Here is a 20608-nt window from a genome sequence, read left to right on the forward strand (position 1 = left end):
AGCTGGGAAGAGCCTCATTTGCAGAGGTGTCCAAGTTGTCAAAACAGCACCTGTGCTGACTGGTGCTGGCCCTCTGAGGGCTGAGGAAATGTTACACAGTGGGCACAAGGCGAGCACTGGGTACACAAACCTTTGTGTGCTGCTTTTGCTGATCAAAAACCTCACAATATTCAGTTGGATTCTTCAAGCTGAAATAAGGCAAGTATGTGCTGGTTTATACTTCTAGAGTACGGTTTTCTAGGAACATTTAGCTCTTACAAAGACAGGCAAAAATTCCATTATTTTAAATTATGTTCTAGCTGTGGCTGGAACACGGCAAAATGGCATATTTCAACACAGGAATGAATTGGGGCAATAGATCCAGTTTTTATTCTCACCAGATTGCATCGAAACTCTCAATTTCCTTTCAGTGCTTGATTCTAGTACAAAACCTACTGCAATAAATATAAGCAGGTGTAAGCTAATTCTTTATTGAATCAATACCAAGGCAGAAACTGACTACATTGTTTAAATAGTAAAATAGTGTACCCACTATTAAAATCTCTCTATATTTTTATTTTCACTTAAAGGTAACTAAAAAAGATAAGGAGCATACAATGAGTTCCTCATGTAATGAAAATTCAGTGTCAAATTTAGGTTGGCAGGATAAGCTTGCTTGCAGTGAAAACAGCTCTTTACATCATTTGCTCAGTGAAGTGCACCTACCTGTCCAAGTTAAACTGAACAACCTCGACAGTTTCTCCAGAATCAACACACCTTCCCTAAGGATGGTCAGTTTGAATGTAAAACTTCACTCCCCCAAGCAGTGCTTGCTCGCTTGCTTACTTTTAGCACCTGTGACTACAGAATTCAATGAGAAGTGATCATTGATATTATTGGAAGGGTTACACGGTCCCATTTACTAAAGATCAGTAACGTGCTAGAACTGACACATCATGTCTGTACTGTTAGAAAGTTCAGACTCAAGTCAGGCAAATATCATGAGAGGAGCTCATCAGCAGCCCCGTGCAAGCACCCTCACACTGCAGAGTACACATGTAGGACTGCATCAGCCTGGTACAAGGGGGGATGACTATTACAGTGTAGTCTGTGGATGCTCTTTCTTAGTGCAAAGGAGCAACCAACCCAGGGAAGCGAGGGTGGCAACAGCACCTTAATAAACACATGCAGTTAAGTCAATGAGATCACAGCTACTTGGGAGCTCTAAGCATCATCTTCCTTCCCAGCACGCTGTCCCTCTCCATTCTCTGTACCTCAAACATTCACTTGTAAAAACCTCTAACGCAAGGACTGTGATTTCCTATACAGAATATGGAGCACAGTATTTTCTAACAACATCCATCTAATGCACTATCAACCTCTGCTCACTAGAGACCTTTTATAGCAACATATATGAGCCCAAAGCCCAGAAATTTCCTGTGTTCTGAAGAAGATAATGGACACAGGTAAAAGAGCTACCTGCACTGTCTTTCTGTAATATAGTCTATACATAATAGCCATTTAATGGACATATATCAACAGCCTGCATGTAATGCCCACATGCACTCTTTCAGGCACTAATGTAACATACTCTTTTGCACTTATGGCATTAATTAAAGACAGAATGATCATCACAGTCTCTTGCTGACATCCACTAAATATCTCTTAGCAGCCATTCCAAACCTTACAGAAGATTTTCCACAACTTATCTGGGCAAGGGAAGCAACAGACAGTGGAAGGGTGGAAAAAACCTCCTTTCCTGGAATTACCCTATCCGAACAACGAATGGGAAGCAAGGGATTGCATCTTACCTGGGGTGTTCTGGAGGAGCTTGGGCTGCTGGCAGCTGAAGACACCATGCTCACATTTGGGTTCATGCTTCTCTCTCTCTCATCTTGATAGATACGATCCCGCTCCGAGTCAGGCAAGTTGAGGAAATTCTGCATTGCCCGTAAGTTTACCAGGAGGGACTGGGAAGCTGTCCTAGGGTCTTCTTCTTTACGCAGGATCTCTGACAACAAACCCTGGTTAAAAAAAAAAAAAAAAAAGCCAGTCATGTGTTGATGGGCTTCTTTGGTTTTTAAAAATTTGTTTAGTGTAACCAGCTGGGTTGCAATACTGAGAATTTACATCAGAATCCCATGGGCTCTCCCTGAGGGGATATTTTGTAGGGAAGTGTTTGTCTTCTGGGGGCTGGGGTTTATTTTGGGACTGTCCTATTCTGGCACAGTAATAAGCTTCTGATTATGGAGATGCTGGATAGGAAGGTAGGTGCACTGGTTAGAAGAAATTGCAGTTATCACCAGGTGCTTGCTGCAAATATTTTAGGAGCTGTTAGATCCCTCTCTCTCTTTCTCTTTTTACTTGAAGCTGGGAACACTTGGCAATCCTGTTCATCTTTGACAAATCTGCCAAGGTTGGTAAATTTAGTTTCGACATTTAAACAGTGCAGGAGGTTTATAAAGAAAAATGCTTGGCTGGGTTTTGATGTTACAGTCCGCTCATTTCAGTTTGGACAGTCATTTCTGAAAGGAGAAAAATGAAGCAATAGTAAAACCTTAGAATCTAGCTTTAGGGATTTAACCCATTCTTTCATGCTTCATTTTAAAATACCACAGGCTTCACATTGCAACTGTGAATGAACACCATATTAATCCAGTTTTACAAAAGCCATTAGACAGCATTTCCAAAAAATAAAGAGTAAAAAAAAAATAAAAGAATCGGAGAGATGAAAATGTCATTAAAAGAGGCTTAAATCTAATGATGGGATAAGATTTATGTGTAAGAGTATGCACTTGCAGTCAGTAGTTCCACAGATTATCTGAAAGTTAAAGACACAGCACACAAGTCTGGATCAGAGCATAAAGAAACTACCAAGGACACAGCATGTGCCACCAGCTTCCCCCTCATATCAGACACTTCACAAATTGGGACTTCATTCCAAATAGCAGCAACAGCAGATTCCTGAACTATACCTGTTTTCATCTACGGGTGTGCAAGGAAACAGAGAGGGAGCATTTCTGCCCATCAAGACTACTTATACCTTAACATAATGTACCATAATGATATCAAAACAATATCTTACGTTAACTTGCAATTCTATGTGCTCACTATTTCCAAAGGCTACTCCGCCAGTCTGCTTCCCAGAGCCATCTGACACTGCTCCCGCTTCCCTCCTGTCACAAGCGGAGGCTCCCAGGAATGCCAGCCACAGAAGCCGTGTGAAATCCCAGCTGGACTGGGAGGGCTCCCCTGGGCTGCTCTGGAGAGGAGCAGTTCAGCAGGGCCGTGCACAGGGACCCTGCAGCCCCCACACGGCCCCGCTGTGGCTGTTGAATCGAGTGTTTTGCAGTTACTTCACAGCCAGGACCCAGGCAAGCTGCTTCCCAAGGACAGGCAAGCCTTACTCCTTTCTTATCAGAAAAATGTTACTAGAAAGCAACCTGTAATCCCAAGCCTGTAATATTTAGTTCTCATTTATTTTCTTCTGTATCAAGAGCCTCCTTCAAAAAGCCTTGCTAAAAACACTCACTACAGTTGGCCAATTAAGCAAATGCCAATATTTTTAGTATATACTGACCTTATTTACCATCTTCCCAACAAAACCCACTGACCAACCAAATGACATACCTGTATCTGCATTTATCTGCTGTTAAACACCTATACCAAAATACACATGTGAAACCTCTACTTCAGCAGAGTTTATTCCACAAGTTCTCTATGCAAGCTCCACACATAACCTGGGGGTAGGCTCTGTCTTTTCAGCTCCTCATCTACATAATCAAGCTAAGACACTCCCAATTACATTTTTCTGCAATGATCAGTGTGGGCACCAGAAGGACTGGAGCTGGGAATGGAATCATGGCTAGCACCACTCAGAAGTGGGATGCAAGGGAGAAGACAGCTGGTGAAAAAGGTCTGCTCTCTGGGAAAACCATCGAAGAAGTTGCAGTGCTGGCCTCTGGTATTTTGTGTCACCTCAACATAACTGCATTCTCTCATACCTGGCTTCTTCTTCAGGGTTTACCACCTCTCAGAGAAGGTAAGGACATTTTGAAAAGTTTTCTAAAGTTTGACAGGCTCATAGGCTGGGGAAGATTAACCAAAAAAGGACATACGGGGCTTGAAGCCACAACCCACATGATTCCAAGACCGATGCAAGTCCTTATTCAATTTTTCCCCTAAAGTCAGTGAAAAATTCTTCAAATGTAGGAAATAAAGGAAATATTGGTTCCACCAATGCTCTAAATTTCTAATTTCCTGTGTCTTTGAGAGGATATATATTTAAAACTTCTTTTTTAAAAGGAAGACTCAACTTCAAAAATTAATGAATTTAGTATGAAAGAAATGGACCTGAAAGATACTGGAGCTGGTTCTGAGTTTTCTCTCCCTCTCATTTTAGCCTCACTAAATTTATGGTCCAATTTCAAAAATGGAGAGCAGAAACATATGTGAAAGCATGCCAGCAATTGCTTTTCTGTGCAGTCATTGACTCTGTATGTAAATTAGAGGCTCACAGGTATGAGTGGCTTGGTCATAGCACTAAGAGGTATCTCACTGCCTGACACACCAACCCTTGTGCTTGAAAGCTCTGATTTATCACCAGAAACATCTTATCATGTGGTAGATTTGGTGCCTGTGCTCCTGCTTCCCCAAGGCTCTCATCCTGCCCTGCTACAGGGACGCAGCAGCGTTTTGCAGCACTGCTGTTCCATCAGGAGCCTCTCTCCTAAGGCTGACACCTGCTCCAGGGGGAACTAACTGCTCCCCCAGCACCACGACACAGCAGGCGCCGGCAGGGGCAAGCCCTGCTCCCTGTGCCCTGCTCCAGGCCCACAGGTAGGAACCTGGCTGCCAAGAGGGTTTTTCTGCAGCTCCTCTAAGTGATTTGGCAGCTTAGGAACCATGTCAACAGCAGGAGAGCTAATAAGAAAACCGACTCATGAGGGACAAGTCTCGTGTCCTCCTGCAACTGAAGATAAACAACAATGCCAGTAAACAGCAGCAGCAGCAGATAGCTGACTGACAGGGGAGGACAATAAAACCAAGTGTCTTGAGAGCAATAACATTTACAATAATATAATTCTGAGCTACTGAAGTATACGCAAACTAACCAGTGAGCAACATTATAAGAAATAAAGTGATATTAAATAATCTGTTCAGCCTTTTTGTCACCTGCAACAAATTAGGCTTTCAATATGCAAAACATCTTCCTTCCAGAAAAACAAATGATCATGATTTCATTTAATTGTAATTTAATGAGGCATAATGTATTTTTTAAAGTGATATACACCAGGTGTGTGGTGAGGAAACTGGTCCAGCCAGACAAACCCTACTGTTTCTATTTTCGAGAAAACCCTAAAGGCAGCCAGAGACTGTTTTCATTTCTGCAAATTATGCTTCTGCTGGAGGGGGTAACGAAGGGAAACCCACAGCATTCATAGATTTCTTATAAAATTCCATTGGCTAAATTAGCTCATTCCGACTTACTTACATCTCACATATTAAAAAATAAAAATAAATAATTTGGCAGTTTGCAGGCTAACCAATTCTGCAAACCTAAAAGATCATCTTCAGGGACTAGAAAGTCTCAGTATGACTTTAAATAGCCAAACAGATCTTCTACACAGAACACAGCTCCCAGGATACATTTTAGGACATGCAGCCTGATCATATCTTTGCTTTTCCACTCCTCTGCATAATTTTTAAACCGGCTGCTGAAGAGGCAACTGATGAAGTTGAATGTTCACACAGGCTGTGCTTGCAAACGCGGGGTGTGATCACCCTGACACAAGGGCTCTGCACAGCCTGGTTTACCCTTGGAACTCGCACTATTTTTAAAATTACACACTGGATCCGTAACTGACTTTAAGAAAATAATACCTGTGGTGGAGAAAAAAGCACATGTCCAATCAAAACAAAAAAGTCACTGAATCTATTTAAGGCAGGAGTAATTTTGACCGTGTTTTTTTAAACTAGCTGTAATGCAGTCCCTTCAGGCCAGCAAAGTCACTGTCACAGCAGTTTGCTTTGCATTTATTCTATGAAACCCCATTTGTGAACTTCTTTTACTTTTATTAACTGCAGGATTTCCAGGACAAACAACCCAAACCTCACTGGCACCTAATTTTTTTTATGCAGCCTCTTACAATGTGGAGCGAATGTTATTCCAACTGACTCCTCCAGTGGACCAACTGACCAGCATCGAGGCAAACACAGGCTTGACCTAAGCACACAGAAGGTGAGCAAAGCCTCTGTGCCCTCTTCCCCAAGGGCTGCTGCTCAGCCTGCAAAGGGTGTCAGTGGGATCTCAGTGGGACAGCAGACTGCACCACCAGCGGCCAAAGACAGGACAATTTTGCAGCCAGAACTTTTGAAAAGCAATCTGGATGGGGGCGAGGCGCTGCTGCTGGAGTGCAGCCCAGGCACTCGTGTCCTGGGGACAGAGGAGGACGAGGGCCACCAGGCAGCAGCAGGAGACTCTCAAGCACCGGACAGGGCCTCACACACATCAGGTTTGATGACTTGGATAGAAATCATGCTCTCCTCTTACAGACCTAAGCCATTTCACTACAAAATCAGGCACTAATGTTAAAGAGGTTCAGAATAGGCTTTGGGCAATCAAAACACTGGCCAAGACAAAAAAATTAAATAAACCCAACTAATGTGCTAAACCTCAGTTTATATGTTCTGTATAAGGAAATTATATATATGAACGACTGAAAAAGCATAAACACTTTTTCAGACTTTCAGTCTATTTGTGCCTCTCCATACTTCAGCTATGGCCAAAAGCAACAGAGAAAATGCTGAAATACTAGAAAAATATTGCTTCTGCAGTGCTTAAAGTTCCAAGTACTTTTAAGCCCTGCACTTGCACTGACGAGTCTCCATAGAAAAGCTATTCTGCTTCCCATCAGGGATAGATGTGGCCCTGAGTAGGATGAGAAAATGTAGGGATTTATTCAGTTCCAGCATCTGGATCTTAAAGGTCAGTGATGTCAGCCTGTCCTCTCTGAGCACACCAGGCCAGTTTCCAGCCCGGAAGGCAGTACCCAAACAACCCTGGTCAGCCACGCATTTCTACCGACCTACATCATAATTGTATCTTGAGGGTACAACAACAAACCTGATTTTGTCAGGCTAAAATGATTTACAGTTTTTTAATATTTACAGTTGTCCACTACTTGCAGTTGTAAGCTGGAGGCAGCAGGTCAGTCCAGGAGCTCTGCAGCAGAAGCACTGACTTCTCACAACCCTTCATGGAATAAAGCATTTCCACCTGTGTTTTTCTCACGTCAAAGCAGGATTTTACCACAACATCTCTCTGCCTGCCTGAACTCACTCCAGGCCTCACCCTCAGTATTGTCTTCTGGGCTGAACAAGATACATGCAACGATTCTGAAATACTTCTCTTTGCCTCCAAGCATACAGCTCTCCCCAAGAACCTCTATATGAAGTACTTGTAGGCTTCTTGGGACTCAAGCTCATTTTCAAATGCTCACTGCTTTGTTTCCATTCTCTTGCACCTCTTCCTAATTCCAGCTAGGATATGAAGCAGAAGTACTGGAAGTCTATCAGAAATGCTTATCCTGGCAATGTGTCCAGTCCAATTTTGCTGAACAAAATTGCTTTAGATAATCAGTGGAAAATTTTGAGTGGTTAGCCAAACCAAGCACCTTCATATCCATTCTGTCACAGTTTCCATCAGGCAAAAGTGTTTTTGTACCCTGTTCCCTGACCAGCTCCTCTTTCTCCATAGTCAAAATGTGTGGTGCTACATTTGTACAAACCACAGAACTTGAAGGACTCTGACTGAGGCTAACTCTCTGTGAATGGGAGACCAACAGTCCCCCAGGACACTGCAGAGTACACCTCACATCAGTCCTTCATTTAGAAGAAATCTTCTGATCTCCAGATTCGGTGCCTACAGCCAGAGTATGAGCCTTGTTCTTAAACTCATTTAACTAATGCTAAAACACATACATCTCAGGAGAGAGAGCTGCTTAGGCACAAAGCATTTAGAGGCTGATTTGAATAAAACTTATCCAGGGTGCAACAATGACAATTTGATTTTTATTATTAAAAATGAAGTGTTTAAATCCTCAAAGAAAATGGCTTTATTGCATTAGTTTAATAAAGCCTCTTTTTTATTATGGTATCTGTTTTTATGAGGGAAGACAGGATGTGCATGTGGATCTGAACGTGGATGCATGTGGAAAAGGAGGCAGAGAAAGACCGACCACCTGCAGCCACAAAGTGCCACCATTTATATGACATGTGTGTCAGACCTTTATCCTGCTTTATGCTGGAAAATGAGCAAAGCCACACAGCTTGTGCACACTGCAGATCTGTGCCTTTGCTTCCAAGGCTCAGGACTCTTGTGCATCAGCTGAGCAGGCAGCAGCCACCTCCTACAAGTACACATTCTGAAAGCCTGACTCACATGCTACTTAAGATCTTTTCATTCAGCCTATTGAATACAATTAAGCTAATTGAAACTGAAATTTTGGGCAGTGCAAAACCCACTATTGGAACAAATATCCCATGTACCAAAAAGTCTGCAATTTATTAAAGTAAGCACTTCCCTTACAGACTGCCTTCTTTCCTGTGAGTGTAACAGAACGCTGCTTGTGCCACATTACACCCAACAATAAAACAAGCAGGCAGCATGAAAGGGTTTCATGCTATAAGAGAGAGTTTTCTATGGGGGTAAAAACCAACCAAAAATCCCCCAAAAACCCAAACCAGAAGCCTTGCTAATTAAAAGTCTGTGCACAATGGGTTAGACACCATAGTGATAAATGCAGCATGACTGTCGCACCAGATACCAGGCAGAGAATTAAAGCTCCTTGTGTTCCTCTCATTTGAGTTAAAGGGAAAATTATTTGCAAAAGGAATTCTGTCTATGATTTGGCTCAAAAGCAAATAGAGGTGGAAGAGTCAGTTATTTCAACAAACCATATTTCTGATCTTAATGCCTTGTAGAGGACTCTTTTCTGAACCCTCTTCCATTTCGGGGAATTTTGCCAAAGAAAGCAGAGTTAAAACAAGGAGTCACAACCCACAGCCTTACTTCTTCAGCAACCACACTCCTGCTGTCAGAGCCTCCAAACCCTCTATAGGTGACCAGTGACACCTTTGTATGCCAACAAATGTTATTTTCCTCTTCCTCACTGCAGAACCCTGGACTTGCCTGCAGTTGCACCAGAAGTTGGGGCAACACCAGCATCAATCCTGTGGTCCCCTATGCCTCAACCCACACTTGCAGCCAAGGTGTGACCAAATCCCTTGAAAACAAGGAGGATCAGTGCAGATTATTTCATCATAAACTTCCCAGCATCTGAAGCTGGTGCGGTTTCCTCCTCCTCAGGCTGTTTCTTCCTCTAATCCGAAGAGACATGGTTGGCACCACCTACCCAGGCAGGAGCTGAGCTGAGCTGGGTGTGCGCTGCTTTCCCATCGGCAGGCTGGGAAGCCAATGCTCCCACATGGAGCTGCTCAGGGCAGGAAGGAGGGAGCTGTGCTCTTCGGGAAGAAAGTTACAAGCAGACTGAACACACTGGTGTTTTTATCCAGTTCTCTTTATATCTGGCCCCACAACGACTTGATTTAAAAAGCCTCAGATTCAAGCATATTTCCAGTTTAGGAGGCTGTTCAGTTAAACAAGCACTGGCCACTTGCCCAAACATTTTACTAGTTTTGGCTATTATGTCACAACACTGGCAAAAAACAAGATGCTTGAAAAAAGAGAAAGACACAAACTGAAACTCCTTCAGTCTTGTAGGCTTTACAGTCCACTGGGCACTCCCAAGGAGAGCAGCAGTTCACTGATCAAGTGATTCAAGCTGTCTGGACTCTTACAAAGAGCCCAACAAACTGTCCTGACTACAACTCCATGAGCCTGCAGCAAAGAGGAATGCTGAGCAAATGAGAAGAATAACATGCTCATTTTCTTTATGCAGAATAAGATTCAAATTACTTATTTTCCAGTTTGTATTTTAAGGAGTGGGATCACCTCAGCCCCTCCAAATTTGCTGAATAGCTTTCCAGCAAAGCACAAGGTAAATCCAAGAGAGCATTTTCATGCATTTCCCTTAAAATAGTCCTCTTAGTCCTACTTTTTCCTGTAAAAAAAAAATACCAATTTATCAAAACATTATAACGTGCAGTAAGCAGGTTCTGGTTATTATACCCTTTTGGTTGCAATCTGAATGCTGTATTAGGAGACAATAAACTGCAGGATGGTACAAGGACTCTGCCCTGAGGACGGGCCAAACTCCATGTGTGTATTCTCCTCCAGGAAGAAGCCTGCAGCCTTGGCCATTAGGCCCCTTGTCCTGATTCCCATTTCAGAGTATCTTCACTGGCCAATGTGGTTCTCATGCTTTCAGGGGCCACCCATCACCTAGAAGTTATCCTGATGTAAAGACAATGCAGGTTTGAGCCAGGTAGGCATTTTTTAAGAACTCCAGCCTGCACTGAAGCAGTACTGCACTGTACTGACAGCCTTTTGACTTCACTGCACTGAGACCAAGGAGAGACATCAGCTCCCTCTGTGCACTACAACCTCCTCACCCTCTACAGCCTGTATATTGCAGGCACCTCCTTCACTCATGAGCTTAGACAGCTTTCAAAAACGTGTACAGGGCAATTCCAAGTGTGAGGTACACCTGCTCTGACAGATGTACTTTTCTTATAGACTTGCAGTACTAATCAGAATTTTTCTTGGTTTTTTTCTCAAGATTAAATGGCTTTATACAATCAAAAAGTGCCAAAGTCTTACAGAAATCAAACCTTTCACTAATGACTGTTTTAATAACAGCTTCAGCCTACAGCTTGGCTTCATGTCTACATGCCTTACAAAGATGCTTTCCATTTTAAAGATATCAGGTATGACTATCTAATTCTCAGGTGTCTGATGGGCCTCATAAAGCTGTCTGCCTTCAATTCAAACCCACTCAGACTCCTGCATGCAGTTTTTAAGGTCCAGGTAAGGATGCCTGGTTTTCCATTAGAGAGCTGTTCATTCATTGCAGCAGTCTGAGTAGAAGAAACAAACTATTTCAGTAAACACATTCTTCTGACTTAGAGGTCAGAGGCAAGAGGGAGCCAGGGCCAAGGATCCTGGCCATAAAAAACCTGGGCACAAAAACGCAATTACACAAACAAGAAACTGAACCTCTTGCCCCAATAATACTGCTAGCTGCCTTTGCCATGGCAAGCTCTCTGTATGCCACAAGAGCAGGGAAGGCTGTGCAGAGCCCAGTAGGGTGTCATTCCAACAGGCACCATTCTTATCATGGCTGAGCAAATTGTAGGCAACACCATCTTTGACAAACATGGTAGTGTGCACCACCATTTTAAATATTTTGAAGGTTGTGTAGGAATTTCTTACTTATTGAAAAGTAATAATTGTATTCTCTCTGTGGGTGCTTCTACCCATTACATGTAGTGAATAAATAGGTATTTAGATTCCACAATAGTGTAAAATAAAATTATGATGCTAAGTCTCTAAATGTAATTAGCAGAGGTTAGCCCAAGATGCTTACTAAAAACCAGGCATATATACTTTGAGAGATCTTCATTCACACTTTCAGATGAATGGGAAAATGTTCACTTTGGAACTTTCTGTTTGAAAGAAACCCTCTTCATGGCTTACTCAGCCTGGGCCAGTCCTCACCAAACAGCCTGTGCAGCTCTCCTGTGCATACAGCAGCCTGATGTTCAGCCTCCACTCCAGTGGGAGCACTGCGCTCCAGGAAATGTACAGAACTAGTCAGAGAGCCTGAAGTGCTTTGTTTTCATGTGTGCAGACAACATGGCCACAGGTGTAAGCAAATATTATTGTCTTCAGTTACTTCAGTTATTTCCAACTTCAAGAGGAAGACTTGGATGTCTCACAAACCATACAATTTCATGTCTCCTTCTTCTGACCCTGCTCACGTTCTCCCTCCCACACACACACGCATACGTATAAGTGTCAGCCACTTGTTCCGATGGATTTAGCCTAGTTTGGATCAAAGCTTCCTCTACTTCATTTAACAGATTTGCTCAGATGGAAGGTCTCAGGGGAGAAATAATGTTAGTAAGAAGGGGCTTTTCAGCATTGAGTATGTAGGTCATTGGACTTTAAAATAAATTAGAGAATAGTTTATCTATTAAACAAGCCTCACAGTACATATTTCATGAAGCTATACTTAATTATAGGCTAATGTGCACCACAGAGCTACCACGAAGAAAGATTAAGCAGTGGCCATAATGCAGTGATTAATACCATTATTAGCTGGCTGGCACACAGCATCTATTATTTGGTACCATCAGGAGAAACTACAGACCTCCAGTTTCCAATGCTGGTACTTCTGTGAAATGCAACAAACCCAAACCTTTCCAGAGAGAAACACACACCTCTCTGTACATCAGAGGCAGCAGGGGGGATGCAAGGAGATGAGAGTAGACTTGAATTTTCACTCCAAGTGCATTTTTACAGAGTTTGCTTCTCCACCATGGATATTTCAGAATATCCCACACCTTCCACTGACTGCCTGAGCCACTCCTCTTAATACCCTGAACAGTCCTTGATGTGAGGGGAGCTTGCTTTGAGTTGGAATTAACAGCTGAGGACAAGGAAACACGTAAGTGTGTATCTACACTCTTGCTGCAGTGATGGCTCCTGGGGACATGATGCACTGCATGTATGACCACTGGTCTTCTGTATTAGGGCACTGTTGACTAACAAAACGCTGTCATGAGATGAGCAAATCTTTTAGGATGCTGTAAGACTTGCCTGTTCTGGAATCAGTATGGACATTGTATTACTTATGATGGAGGGCTAAGAAGCAGGTAACTCCTTGGTCTCCTTGGTCTCCTTTCTTGTTGGGGAATGAGCCTTTGACTTAATAGCAGACTTGGGCATTACCAGGTCTCCCAGAGTGGCCAAAGGAGAGCTTCATGTTCACTGTCATGACAGTGACAAAACCCTCACTGGCGATGTTATTGCCGACCTCTCGCTCCAGTTCAGAATATGTCATTCTGTCAATACCATCCACCTAGATTACACCAGGCTTTATATACAACAGGTTATGATCCCAGAGGGATGAAAAGCTTTTCCAAATTAAAAGCAGCATTTTAAAGAGGAAATACTCATACATTCCTATGTAGATTTCATTTGATATCCTCAAGGCTAACCCCAGAACTCAAGTGGTTTTTTCTGGGTGCAGCCATCTTATGAATTTAATGGAAGAAGGGAAGTAATAAAATGTGCTCCATGCTTTAATTAGTTCCCTCATAACATGGCATTTCCAAAATGGCAGTGCCAAAGAAAATCATTAATCTAGGAGAACAGACGAAGGCACTGTATGGGGCAAGGGACAGACCTCCTAGAGATATATGCTCCCCCTTTTCTTCTCTTGCTGGTAAATCTTACCTCAAAGAACAGCTACACAAAAGGAATTTGTACCAATATTAAATATTAAGGCACTTTCCATTTCTTAGGCCTTGCTACAGAGTATCACAATTGAGAGCTCACATGTTGTATCCTGCAGGATAAATGTAAATGGCCCGTCTTTCCAAGCACACATTCACCCTGGGTACTGCAGGTGCCAGGCTTAAGCTGATACTATCATGCAATCATTTCAACATCTGCATTTCACTAGATGAGTGGGCAAACCTGTGTTAGATGTATGAAAGCAAACACAATCTGCTACAAAAGGCAGACACTTTTCCCAGCACACTTGAATTACACATTTCTTGTGGGAGCAGCCTCTGGCATTAGTTGTGGCATCAGTTGTACCACAGGAAGGAACTGAAAAAGCATCAGAAGGAAGGTCAAAAACACCTCTGACTCTCAGTCTCTTATTACCTCTTCCTGATTATCAGGCAGGGGCAAATGTGGAAATTTATAACCACAGAGAGGAGCTCAGGAAGAACTCCCACGAGCAGAATGACTGCTAGAGTCAAAGCTCAGGTAATGGCGCAGGAGTGACCAACTGCAAACAAACAGATGTTCTGGGAAGAAATAGCCTTGTTCAAAACTGACCAAGAGACTGGAGAAAAGACTGAGAGTGGTTTGACCTGTTTCTGTGGCACAGCCCCTGCCCTGATGTGCAACAACCATACAGCCCCACAAGAGCCACAGCTTTGCCCCTTCTTGGTTATAGAACAGAAATTGATACCTGTGTGCGGTTGAATGCTACTCTTGCAAAGACAGCTTGAGACACACTGGCTCTCTTCAGCTCATCTCTGACTTGCTGGTAAATATCTGGAGAGACTTCCACCGATGAATTTGATGGCTCAGGTTTGACAGCTCTAGGGATGGGTGGATGATTCAAGAACTGCTGGTTGATAGCCTGTGGATGCTGGTGAGCCAACAGTCGGCTGACAGCGATCTGCTGGTTTATCAGATGGGCCATGGCTATCTGCTGCCTCACCAGTTGTGGACTGAGCTGAGGAGACAGGAGCCCAGGGTTTATCATTGTTTGCATCGTTGGCACTTGGTTTCGGATTGGAGTACTGTGGTGAATTTGGCCATGAGGAGACTGTTCATTAGATTTTCCCAAAGTTGCCAGCTGGTTGATATTTGGTAAGTGCATGGGACGTTGACCAAGAACACAATAGTCTGAAAGGTTTTCTCTTTCCACTCTTTCCACTGTTAAAAGAGAAAAATTAGCTTGCTGTCATTTCAGTTTGCACTTAGGGTAAGGATTATATTGCAGATGACTGCACACAACAGCACCTGCTTCACTTTGTAAGTTCTACGCTTGCATAGAAGTATCATAGAAACATAAGCAAAAACAACACAAAGGAAACAAGAACAATTAACATTCCTTTGGACTTCTAAGGCTTCAGCCACAGCTTATGAAGTCTCCTTATAAACCAATATATATCCTCCCCAGCCTCCTTCCCTGAAGAACCAAGCTCTGTTACTAACATTTGAACCTGTCACAGCAAATTGATTAACCTTTAAAAGTGGTCAGTGTTTCAGAATCACTGGCATCTAGGTAAAGGAAAGAAACTCAAATTGGTATCCACTCACACAAACCAAATGGAAACAAGGCCATTCCCTGCTCAGCTCACGGCCCTGCTTCTCAGTACAAACTTGGCAACTATTATCTTTTCCACATGAACTCTGCCTTGCACAGTGTGTGGATAAAGCTATCTGGTACCATCAGCTCACTCAGGTGCACCGCAGCAGACTCATGTTGGCTGTGTGGAAATGCATTACAAAACAGTGACATTCACACATGAGAAAAGTTAAAAGCAATGGCTCCTACAGCCAAAGCCTCACTGCCACGAGTCCTGCAGAAACCTCAAAGCACTTCCGCAAAAAATTAAACAAATTAAACACACTAAATTCATATAATGTAGTTTTATATACTGATGTGCATTGTCCCTGTTAAATATCTTGTCAGCAATATCACAGTATCTTTTCAAGTAATCACAAAACTAAATGCACACATTACAAAATTAAATTTTTTCTAGAAGTACCATTTGAAATAGGAAATGAAGTTTAGCAAGTGCATAAATATAACTCCTATCAAGATAATTTTAAGCAATCAAAAGTCATTTTACAGTCGGTTGCAGATTCCATAAGCCTCCCTATGTGCAATTGAATCGGCATTTTTATACTGATCTGATATAAAACATATATCATAGAAAACCATTACCTCATCCCTGTATTAGTCTCCACAAATAACGAGATGGGATTTATTACAGAAAGGTCATAATACTATTATAACTTGTGTAATGTTCAACAACTGTATGAGATTTTGAACTCTTTTTAAAAACCTGGTATCTATATAAAGCTTTGAAGCTTTACACAGTTAATACCCAGAATAGCAGCTTACTGATGACTTGCTCTGTATTGTTCTAAATAGAAAGAGAGCTCTTTCCACCGTCAGAGTTAATCTAAGACAGAGAGGGAGTCATGCCCTGAACACATACAAACACAGTTATCATCTTTAGAACTGTCACTCCGGAACATCACAAGTAATGAATTTTACAACTAGGTGAATTAATACCCAGGATTTCCTTGTAAGAAATTTTAACACACTCTTCCCATTCTTTAAAAGAAAAATCCCATAACATCTTCAGCCTTCTATTAAATAATTGTTTAAAAACTTCAAAATAAAAATTAATTTCTAAGAAAACTATGAATTCCACTTTTCCACAAAACCTAACGTTTCCACCCAACTGAATTTCTAAGTGTTTATTTGCATTTCAACCATGAAAGGCAATGCAAAACGTGTGATACACAAATATTATTGTCAGCAAATGACCATTTTGCTGTGTTACTCACAGGCTGTCAGATACATAATGCACTATTTCATCGTGCTGAAAATACTGAAAATCCCTATTCAAAAGCTGCTTGTCATAATGTCAGTAGGCCTCCCTGAAAGGAGGTACAGAAAGCTCTACACCACTTCATGAACAGACACGAAATCCATGTGAAATATGCAAGAGGAGTGGTGCTAATTCCAGAGATGGACCCATCACCGATACAGAGGTGTGGGCAGGGGAGTGAGGAGGGGCTGTTTTGTCACAGCCTCAGACCATGTTCTGCAACACATGATTCAGAGCCAACACGGCCATACTATCGCCTCTCTAGCCTCTCTGCATTGAGCCTGCACCTGAGTAATGCCATTAAATACGCACAGCTGCTTGCCAAATGCAATTATTTCAAAGATACAATAGCTACTTGGGAGGTGCAAGTAGAATAAAGCTGTTGCTCAGTGTAATGAAATACTGGGAGCATCCTGCTACATCATTGACAACCCTAAAATTCTAGAGTCCTTCCGTTAGGAGTTTCGGAAGAGCTGAAAAAGTTCTGAACTATTTGTAGTTTGAGGAGCACATGGAAAAGAAGTCACTGAAACCAACAAATTATTACTTGTTAGAACATAAAAACAGTAACCAAGTGTTTTTGAAAACTTGGTGAGAAATAAATATAAATAACATTCGCTTTCTGGGCTGAACCGCATTTGCCAAGTTTCCACCCACTCTTGACTTCAATGCCAAGTTATAAACCCCTATAAAAATAAAGTTTAAGATGAAAAGGCTGCCAGGCTGTTAATCTCTGCAGTGCTACTTGGAATTACACAGAAACATCACCTGACCTGCTTCCATAGGTATATTTTTCCCTTATTATCAGTTTCCTTTTTTGATCATATTAGACTATACAGCCATGCATGTACTCCCCATAAACAAACCAGATTCTAGTCACTTTGACCACTTTAGTAATAAAAGGTTACCATTAGCAGTTACGCTGGATGGAAAAAATGTGCATTACTCAACTCCTCAAGACTCTTTCCTTCTCTAACACGTTGCCTGTATCTGATTCCCTGTTGTTCTTTGGTAACTATGGATTGGTTACCAAATCTGCAGGGCTGAACAGGAGCAAGACTGAGACAGCCTGGAGATGGAGACTGGCACTGTCCTGAGAGACAGGCCAGCTTGCCAGCAATGCTCCAAGAAAAATGGGATACAGGAGCCGCAAAGCTTCTGTACCACCAGCATTCTGCCTCAGATCTTTATTTTACCATTATATCATCTGTTTTCCATGTTCATACCCAGTTACAGTTACCCTTGTTTGCTACTGTTCTACTCAAACTGGGGATACATTCAGAGCTCCAGCAGTCCCATACTGATCGGAATATAAAGCTGTACTGATTGGAATATAAATATCTGAGGACAGAGCAGCAGGACCTTACACCGGGAAGGAAGGCGTTCCATGGATATGTGCTGTCTATATTCAAGTACTGCTGATAAACTACTTCTGCTAGCAATGTCTGTGGTAGTTAAATAAAAGCTGGTTCAGGAGGCTGTTACCTACCTCCATCTGTGGTGTGACCACAGCAAAAGACATTGCAGTGTTTTCATTTTATCTCTGCATCGCTCACTTGGTATACAATTCTGCAGAGCTCATTTAAACCAAGTACAACAGCACTGTCATATTGCAGAGCCACCCACCCTTCTGAAGCCAATCACTAGGTAGGCAGAGACTTGTATCTGGACAACAGATATTGTACTAAGCTCAGCAACTAGCCCTGAGAGCACTCTAGAATAGCATCTGCTCTTCATTATTCTATACCTCCCTACAACATGCCACTACCTCTACAAGAGTCAGAAACCAACATAATCCCCAGAATGGGAGCAGCAAATTGTTGTATTTGAATATTCCGTTCTCATCCTATAATGATTACCATGTGTGTCAATGTATTTCAACTTCATACTGAGTTAAAACTTCCTGGATACAGCACAAAAGGAATTCAGTGCACCCTTCCCCTGTGTGATGCTCTTAACCTCTAGCCCAATCTTCCTTGCACAGTCAAGCAGCTGACACAGACCACAGCACAATAGCTTGGGGTGGTCTGCATGCAACTTTCCATTTAAAATAAAACCAGCTCAAAAGATTTAAAATAAGATTTATTTCTCCACCTTCCCTTCCCCTCACACTTTATTTGCACTGAGTTGTTAATAGGAACATCCTGACAAACAGCCCGTGGGGCACACAGGGCTTGTGCGTGGCACTGAGCTGACTGACAGCACTGGAAGCCGAATTCCCACGCACAGGAAGGGATGCAGCAGGGACAGCGGGACTGTAACGCGTCTCCCAGCACTGCAAGTGGGGCACAGAGCGCCCGCCAGCACCCATGACCCAGCGTGGCCGGAACTTTTCAGTCCCACAGGCATACAGGCACTTTGCCCCAGAGTAAGGAGGAGCTGGTAAAGAAACGTTTTGTAATAAGTTACCAGCCGGCAGAATTGCCATGCTTCAATTGTGACAGGATGTCACCACCCAGGGCTGTTCTCCAGTGCTTCAGTTTGCTTCTTTGTTTTATTATTTAAAACCTGGTGATCATAAAAGCCATTCTAGCAGTGGTCATGGCCAAGCTGGGAGAGCTCTGTGAACTCTGGTATACCCTGCATGAAGCTTGAGACAGAAAGGTTCCCACAAATTCTCCTGGCTTAGCACCATCCTGCTCACTGGAGCAAGACTTGAACTTTGGAGCCCTGCTTGGTGAGCAAAGCACAGCACCAGCTCCACCTTGGAGAGACAGGGCTGCTGCACGACACCCAGAGGGTGCCCTCTTGCTTATGCTACATAATTATGAACCACCACTTTGTAAGTAACAGAACCACTCAAGAGCACAGGAGGTGCTTTTAAAGTGGTAATTCCATATCTTTTTATCTGTAATTGGGATAATTACTTATTTCTTTTAATCACAGCGCACTTAACCACTTCAGTGCAAAGGGCTGGTCTGAGGAGTCTCATTTTCATTCAACATCTAATCTTTGTATTTACCCAGTCATTCACTGGCTTCAGTGCCTGATCTCTGCCTAGGCCACTTGTTCCTGCACTCAGAACTGAAGGAAAAGCAGGCTGACCACAGAGACAGATGTGACAAGAAGCTGTAACTTTTAAAACCTTTCCCTTCCCCTACTCCTGCAGGACAGCACAGAACCTCAAAATAGCTATAGAGCACATACAGAAATTGTTTGGCCGCCAGCTGTGGGTAGCAAAGGCCTTTATCCAAGACTAATGGAAAACAGACAGGAAAGGCCATTGTCTGTTCTCTGTTGAGTTGCAAACCATTTAGTTCCTACCAAAGCACAACACTATTTTTTTTACTTAGAATCATTAAAAGTGGGCCTTTAACCACCAATCACCAATCTGAGGTAAACTGAGCTGAGTGTACTAACATCACTGAGTCTCTTTGTGCAGCTGATCTTCCATTCCTTATCCTCAGGAATAGTTCTAAGTCAGCCCTTGGGACACAGGGATGCTAACATGCCTTCTGCCAGTTCTGTTTAAGCATAGGATGTCATACTCTTCACATGGGCTACCCCTGGACTGCACTGCTTCCAAAGATCCTAGTCAGAAGACAAGCATCATCATCTTATTTTTATATTTAATTTTGGGTTTGTGTATAGGTTCAAGAGACAGAGAGAATTATGAACTCAGTTTTTCATAATCATTTAACATAGTTTGTCCAAATGTGGCACAGAAAACCATTACACTGAAGGTATTCTAGTGACCACCTGCTTTAACCCATGTATACCAGTAAAGTGAAAAGGAAAAGGAGGAGCAGCAGAAAAAAAAAAATCATTAGTTAGAACTGTCTGACAAACACAGGTAGTACTGGTTTAGATGGACTGATGTTCTCATCTGATATAAAAATATCTCCTGTCCTGTCAAACTATTGTAACAGTACACCAAATCTTTTGTGGGCATCTCAAAAGGGAGGTACAAACCTCCTAGATGACCCAGTCAACTGTGCAATCCCTCTGGGAGATACATATGTGTGTCTTCCTGATTCATAACATCAGAGATGGTGAAGGGAAGGAGACAGAACACAAACATCATTAAGTCAGAGGTACAAACTCTTCAGATATTTCAAGTGAAGAGAATGCCATTATGCTCTTGGAGTTACATATTCTATGAAATCCATAGGACCAGAGAGACACTTTCCAGCTTTTCCCATAGGAAAACTTATGCCTGTAACGAAGCTTCAAGTTATCCCCCTGTTTCAAACTAATCTCCACTAATGCTTTATAAAAATAGCTTTTCTTCTGAGCTAACATCTCGGTGTTTGGCAGCACACGAATACTTTTTTTAAACATGAAATAAAAT

The 20608-nt window shown here is 42.4% G+C and overlaps 1 protein-coding gene across 1 annotated transcript in view; it reads right to left on the reverse strand.

Annotated features, from left to right (window-relative positions):
- Positions 1-20608, reverse strand: part of SATB2 (SATB homeobox 2) — a 127369-nt gene that overhangs the window by 38309 nt on the left and 68452 nt on the right. The window contains exons 6-7 of the mRNA XM_063400232.1: positions 14151-14623; positions 1791-2003 (exon numbers count right to left, since the gene is read on the reverse strand). Of these exons, the coding sequence (XP_063256302.1) occupies positions 1791-2003; positions 14151-14623 (686 nt within the window). The remainder of the gene's footprint in view (positions 1-1790; positions 2004-14150; positions 14624-20608) is intronic.

Source organism: Prinia subflava, chromosome 6 (genome assembly GCF_021018805.1).
Source record: "Prinia subflava isolate CZ2003 ecotype Zambia chromosome 6, Cam_Psub_1.2, whole genome shotgun sequence".
NCBI classification, from domain to species: Eukaryota; Metazoa; Chordata; class Aves; order Passeriformes; family Cisticolidae; genus Prinia; species Prinia subflava.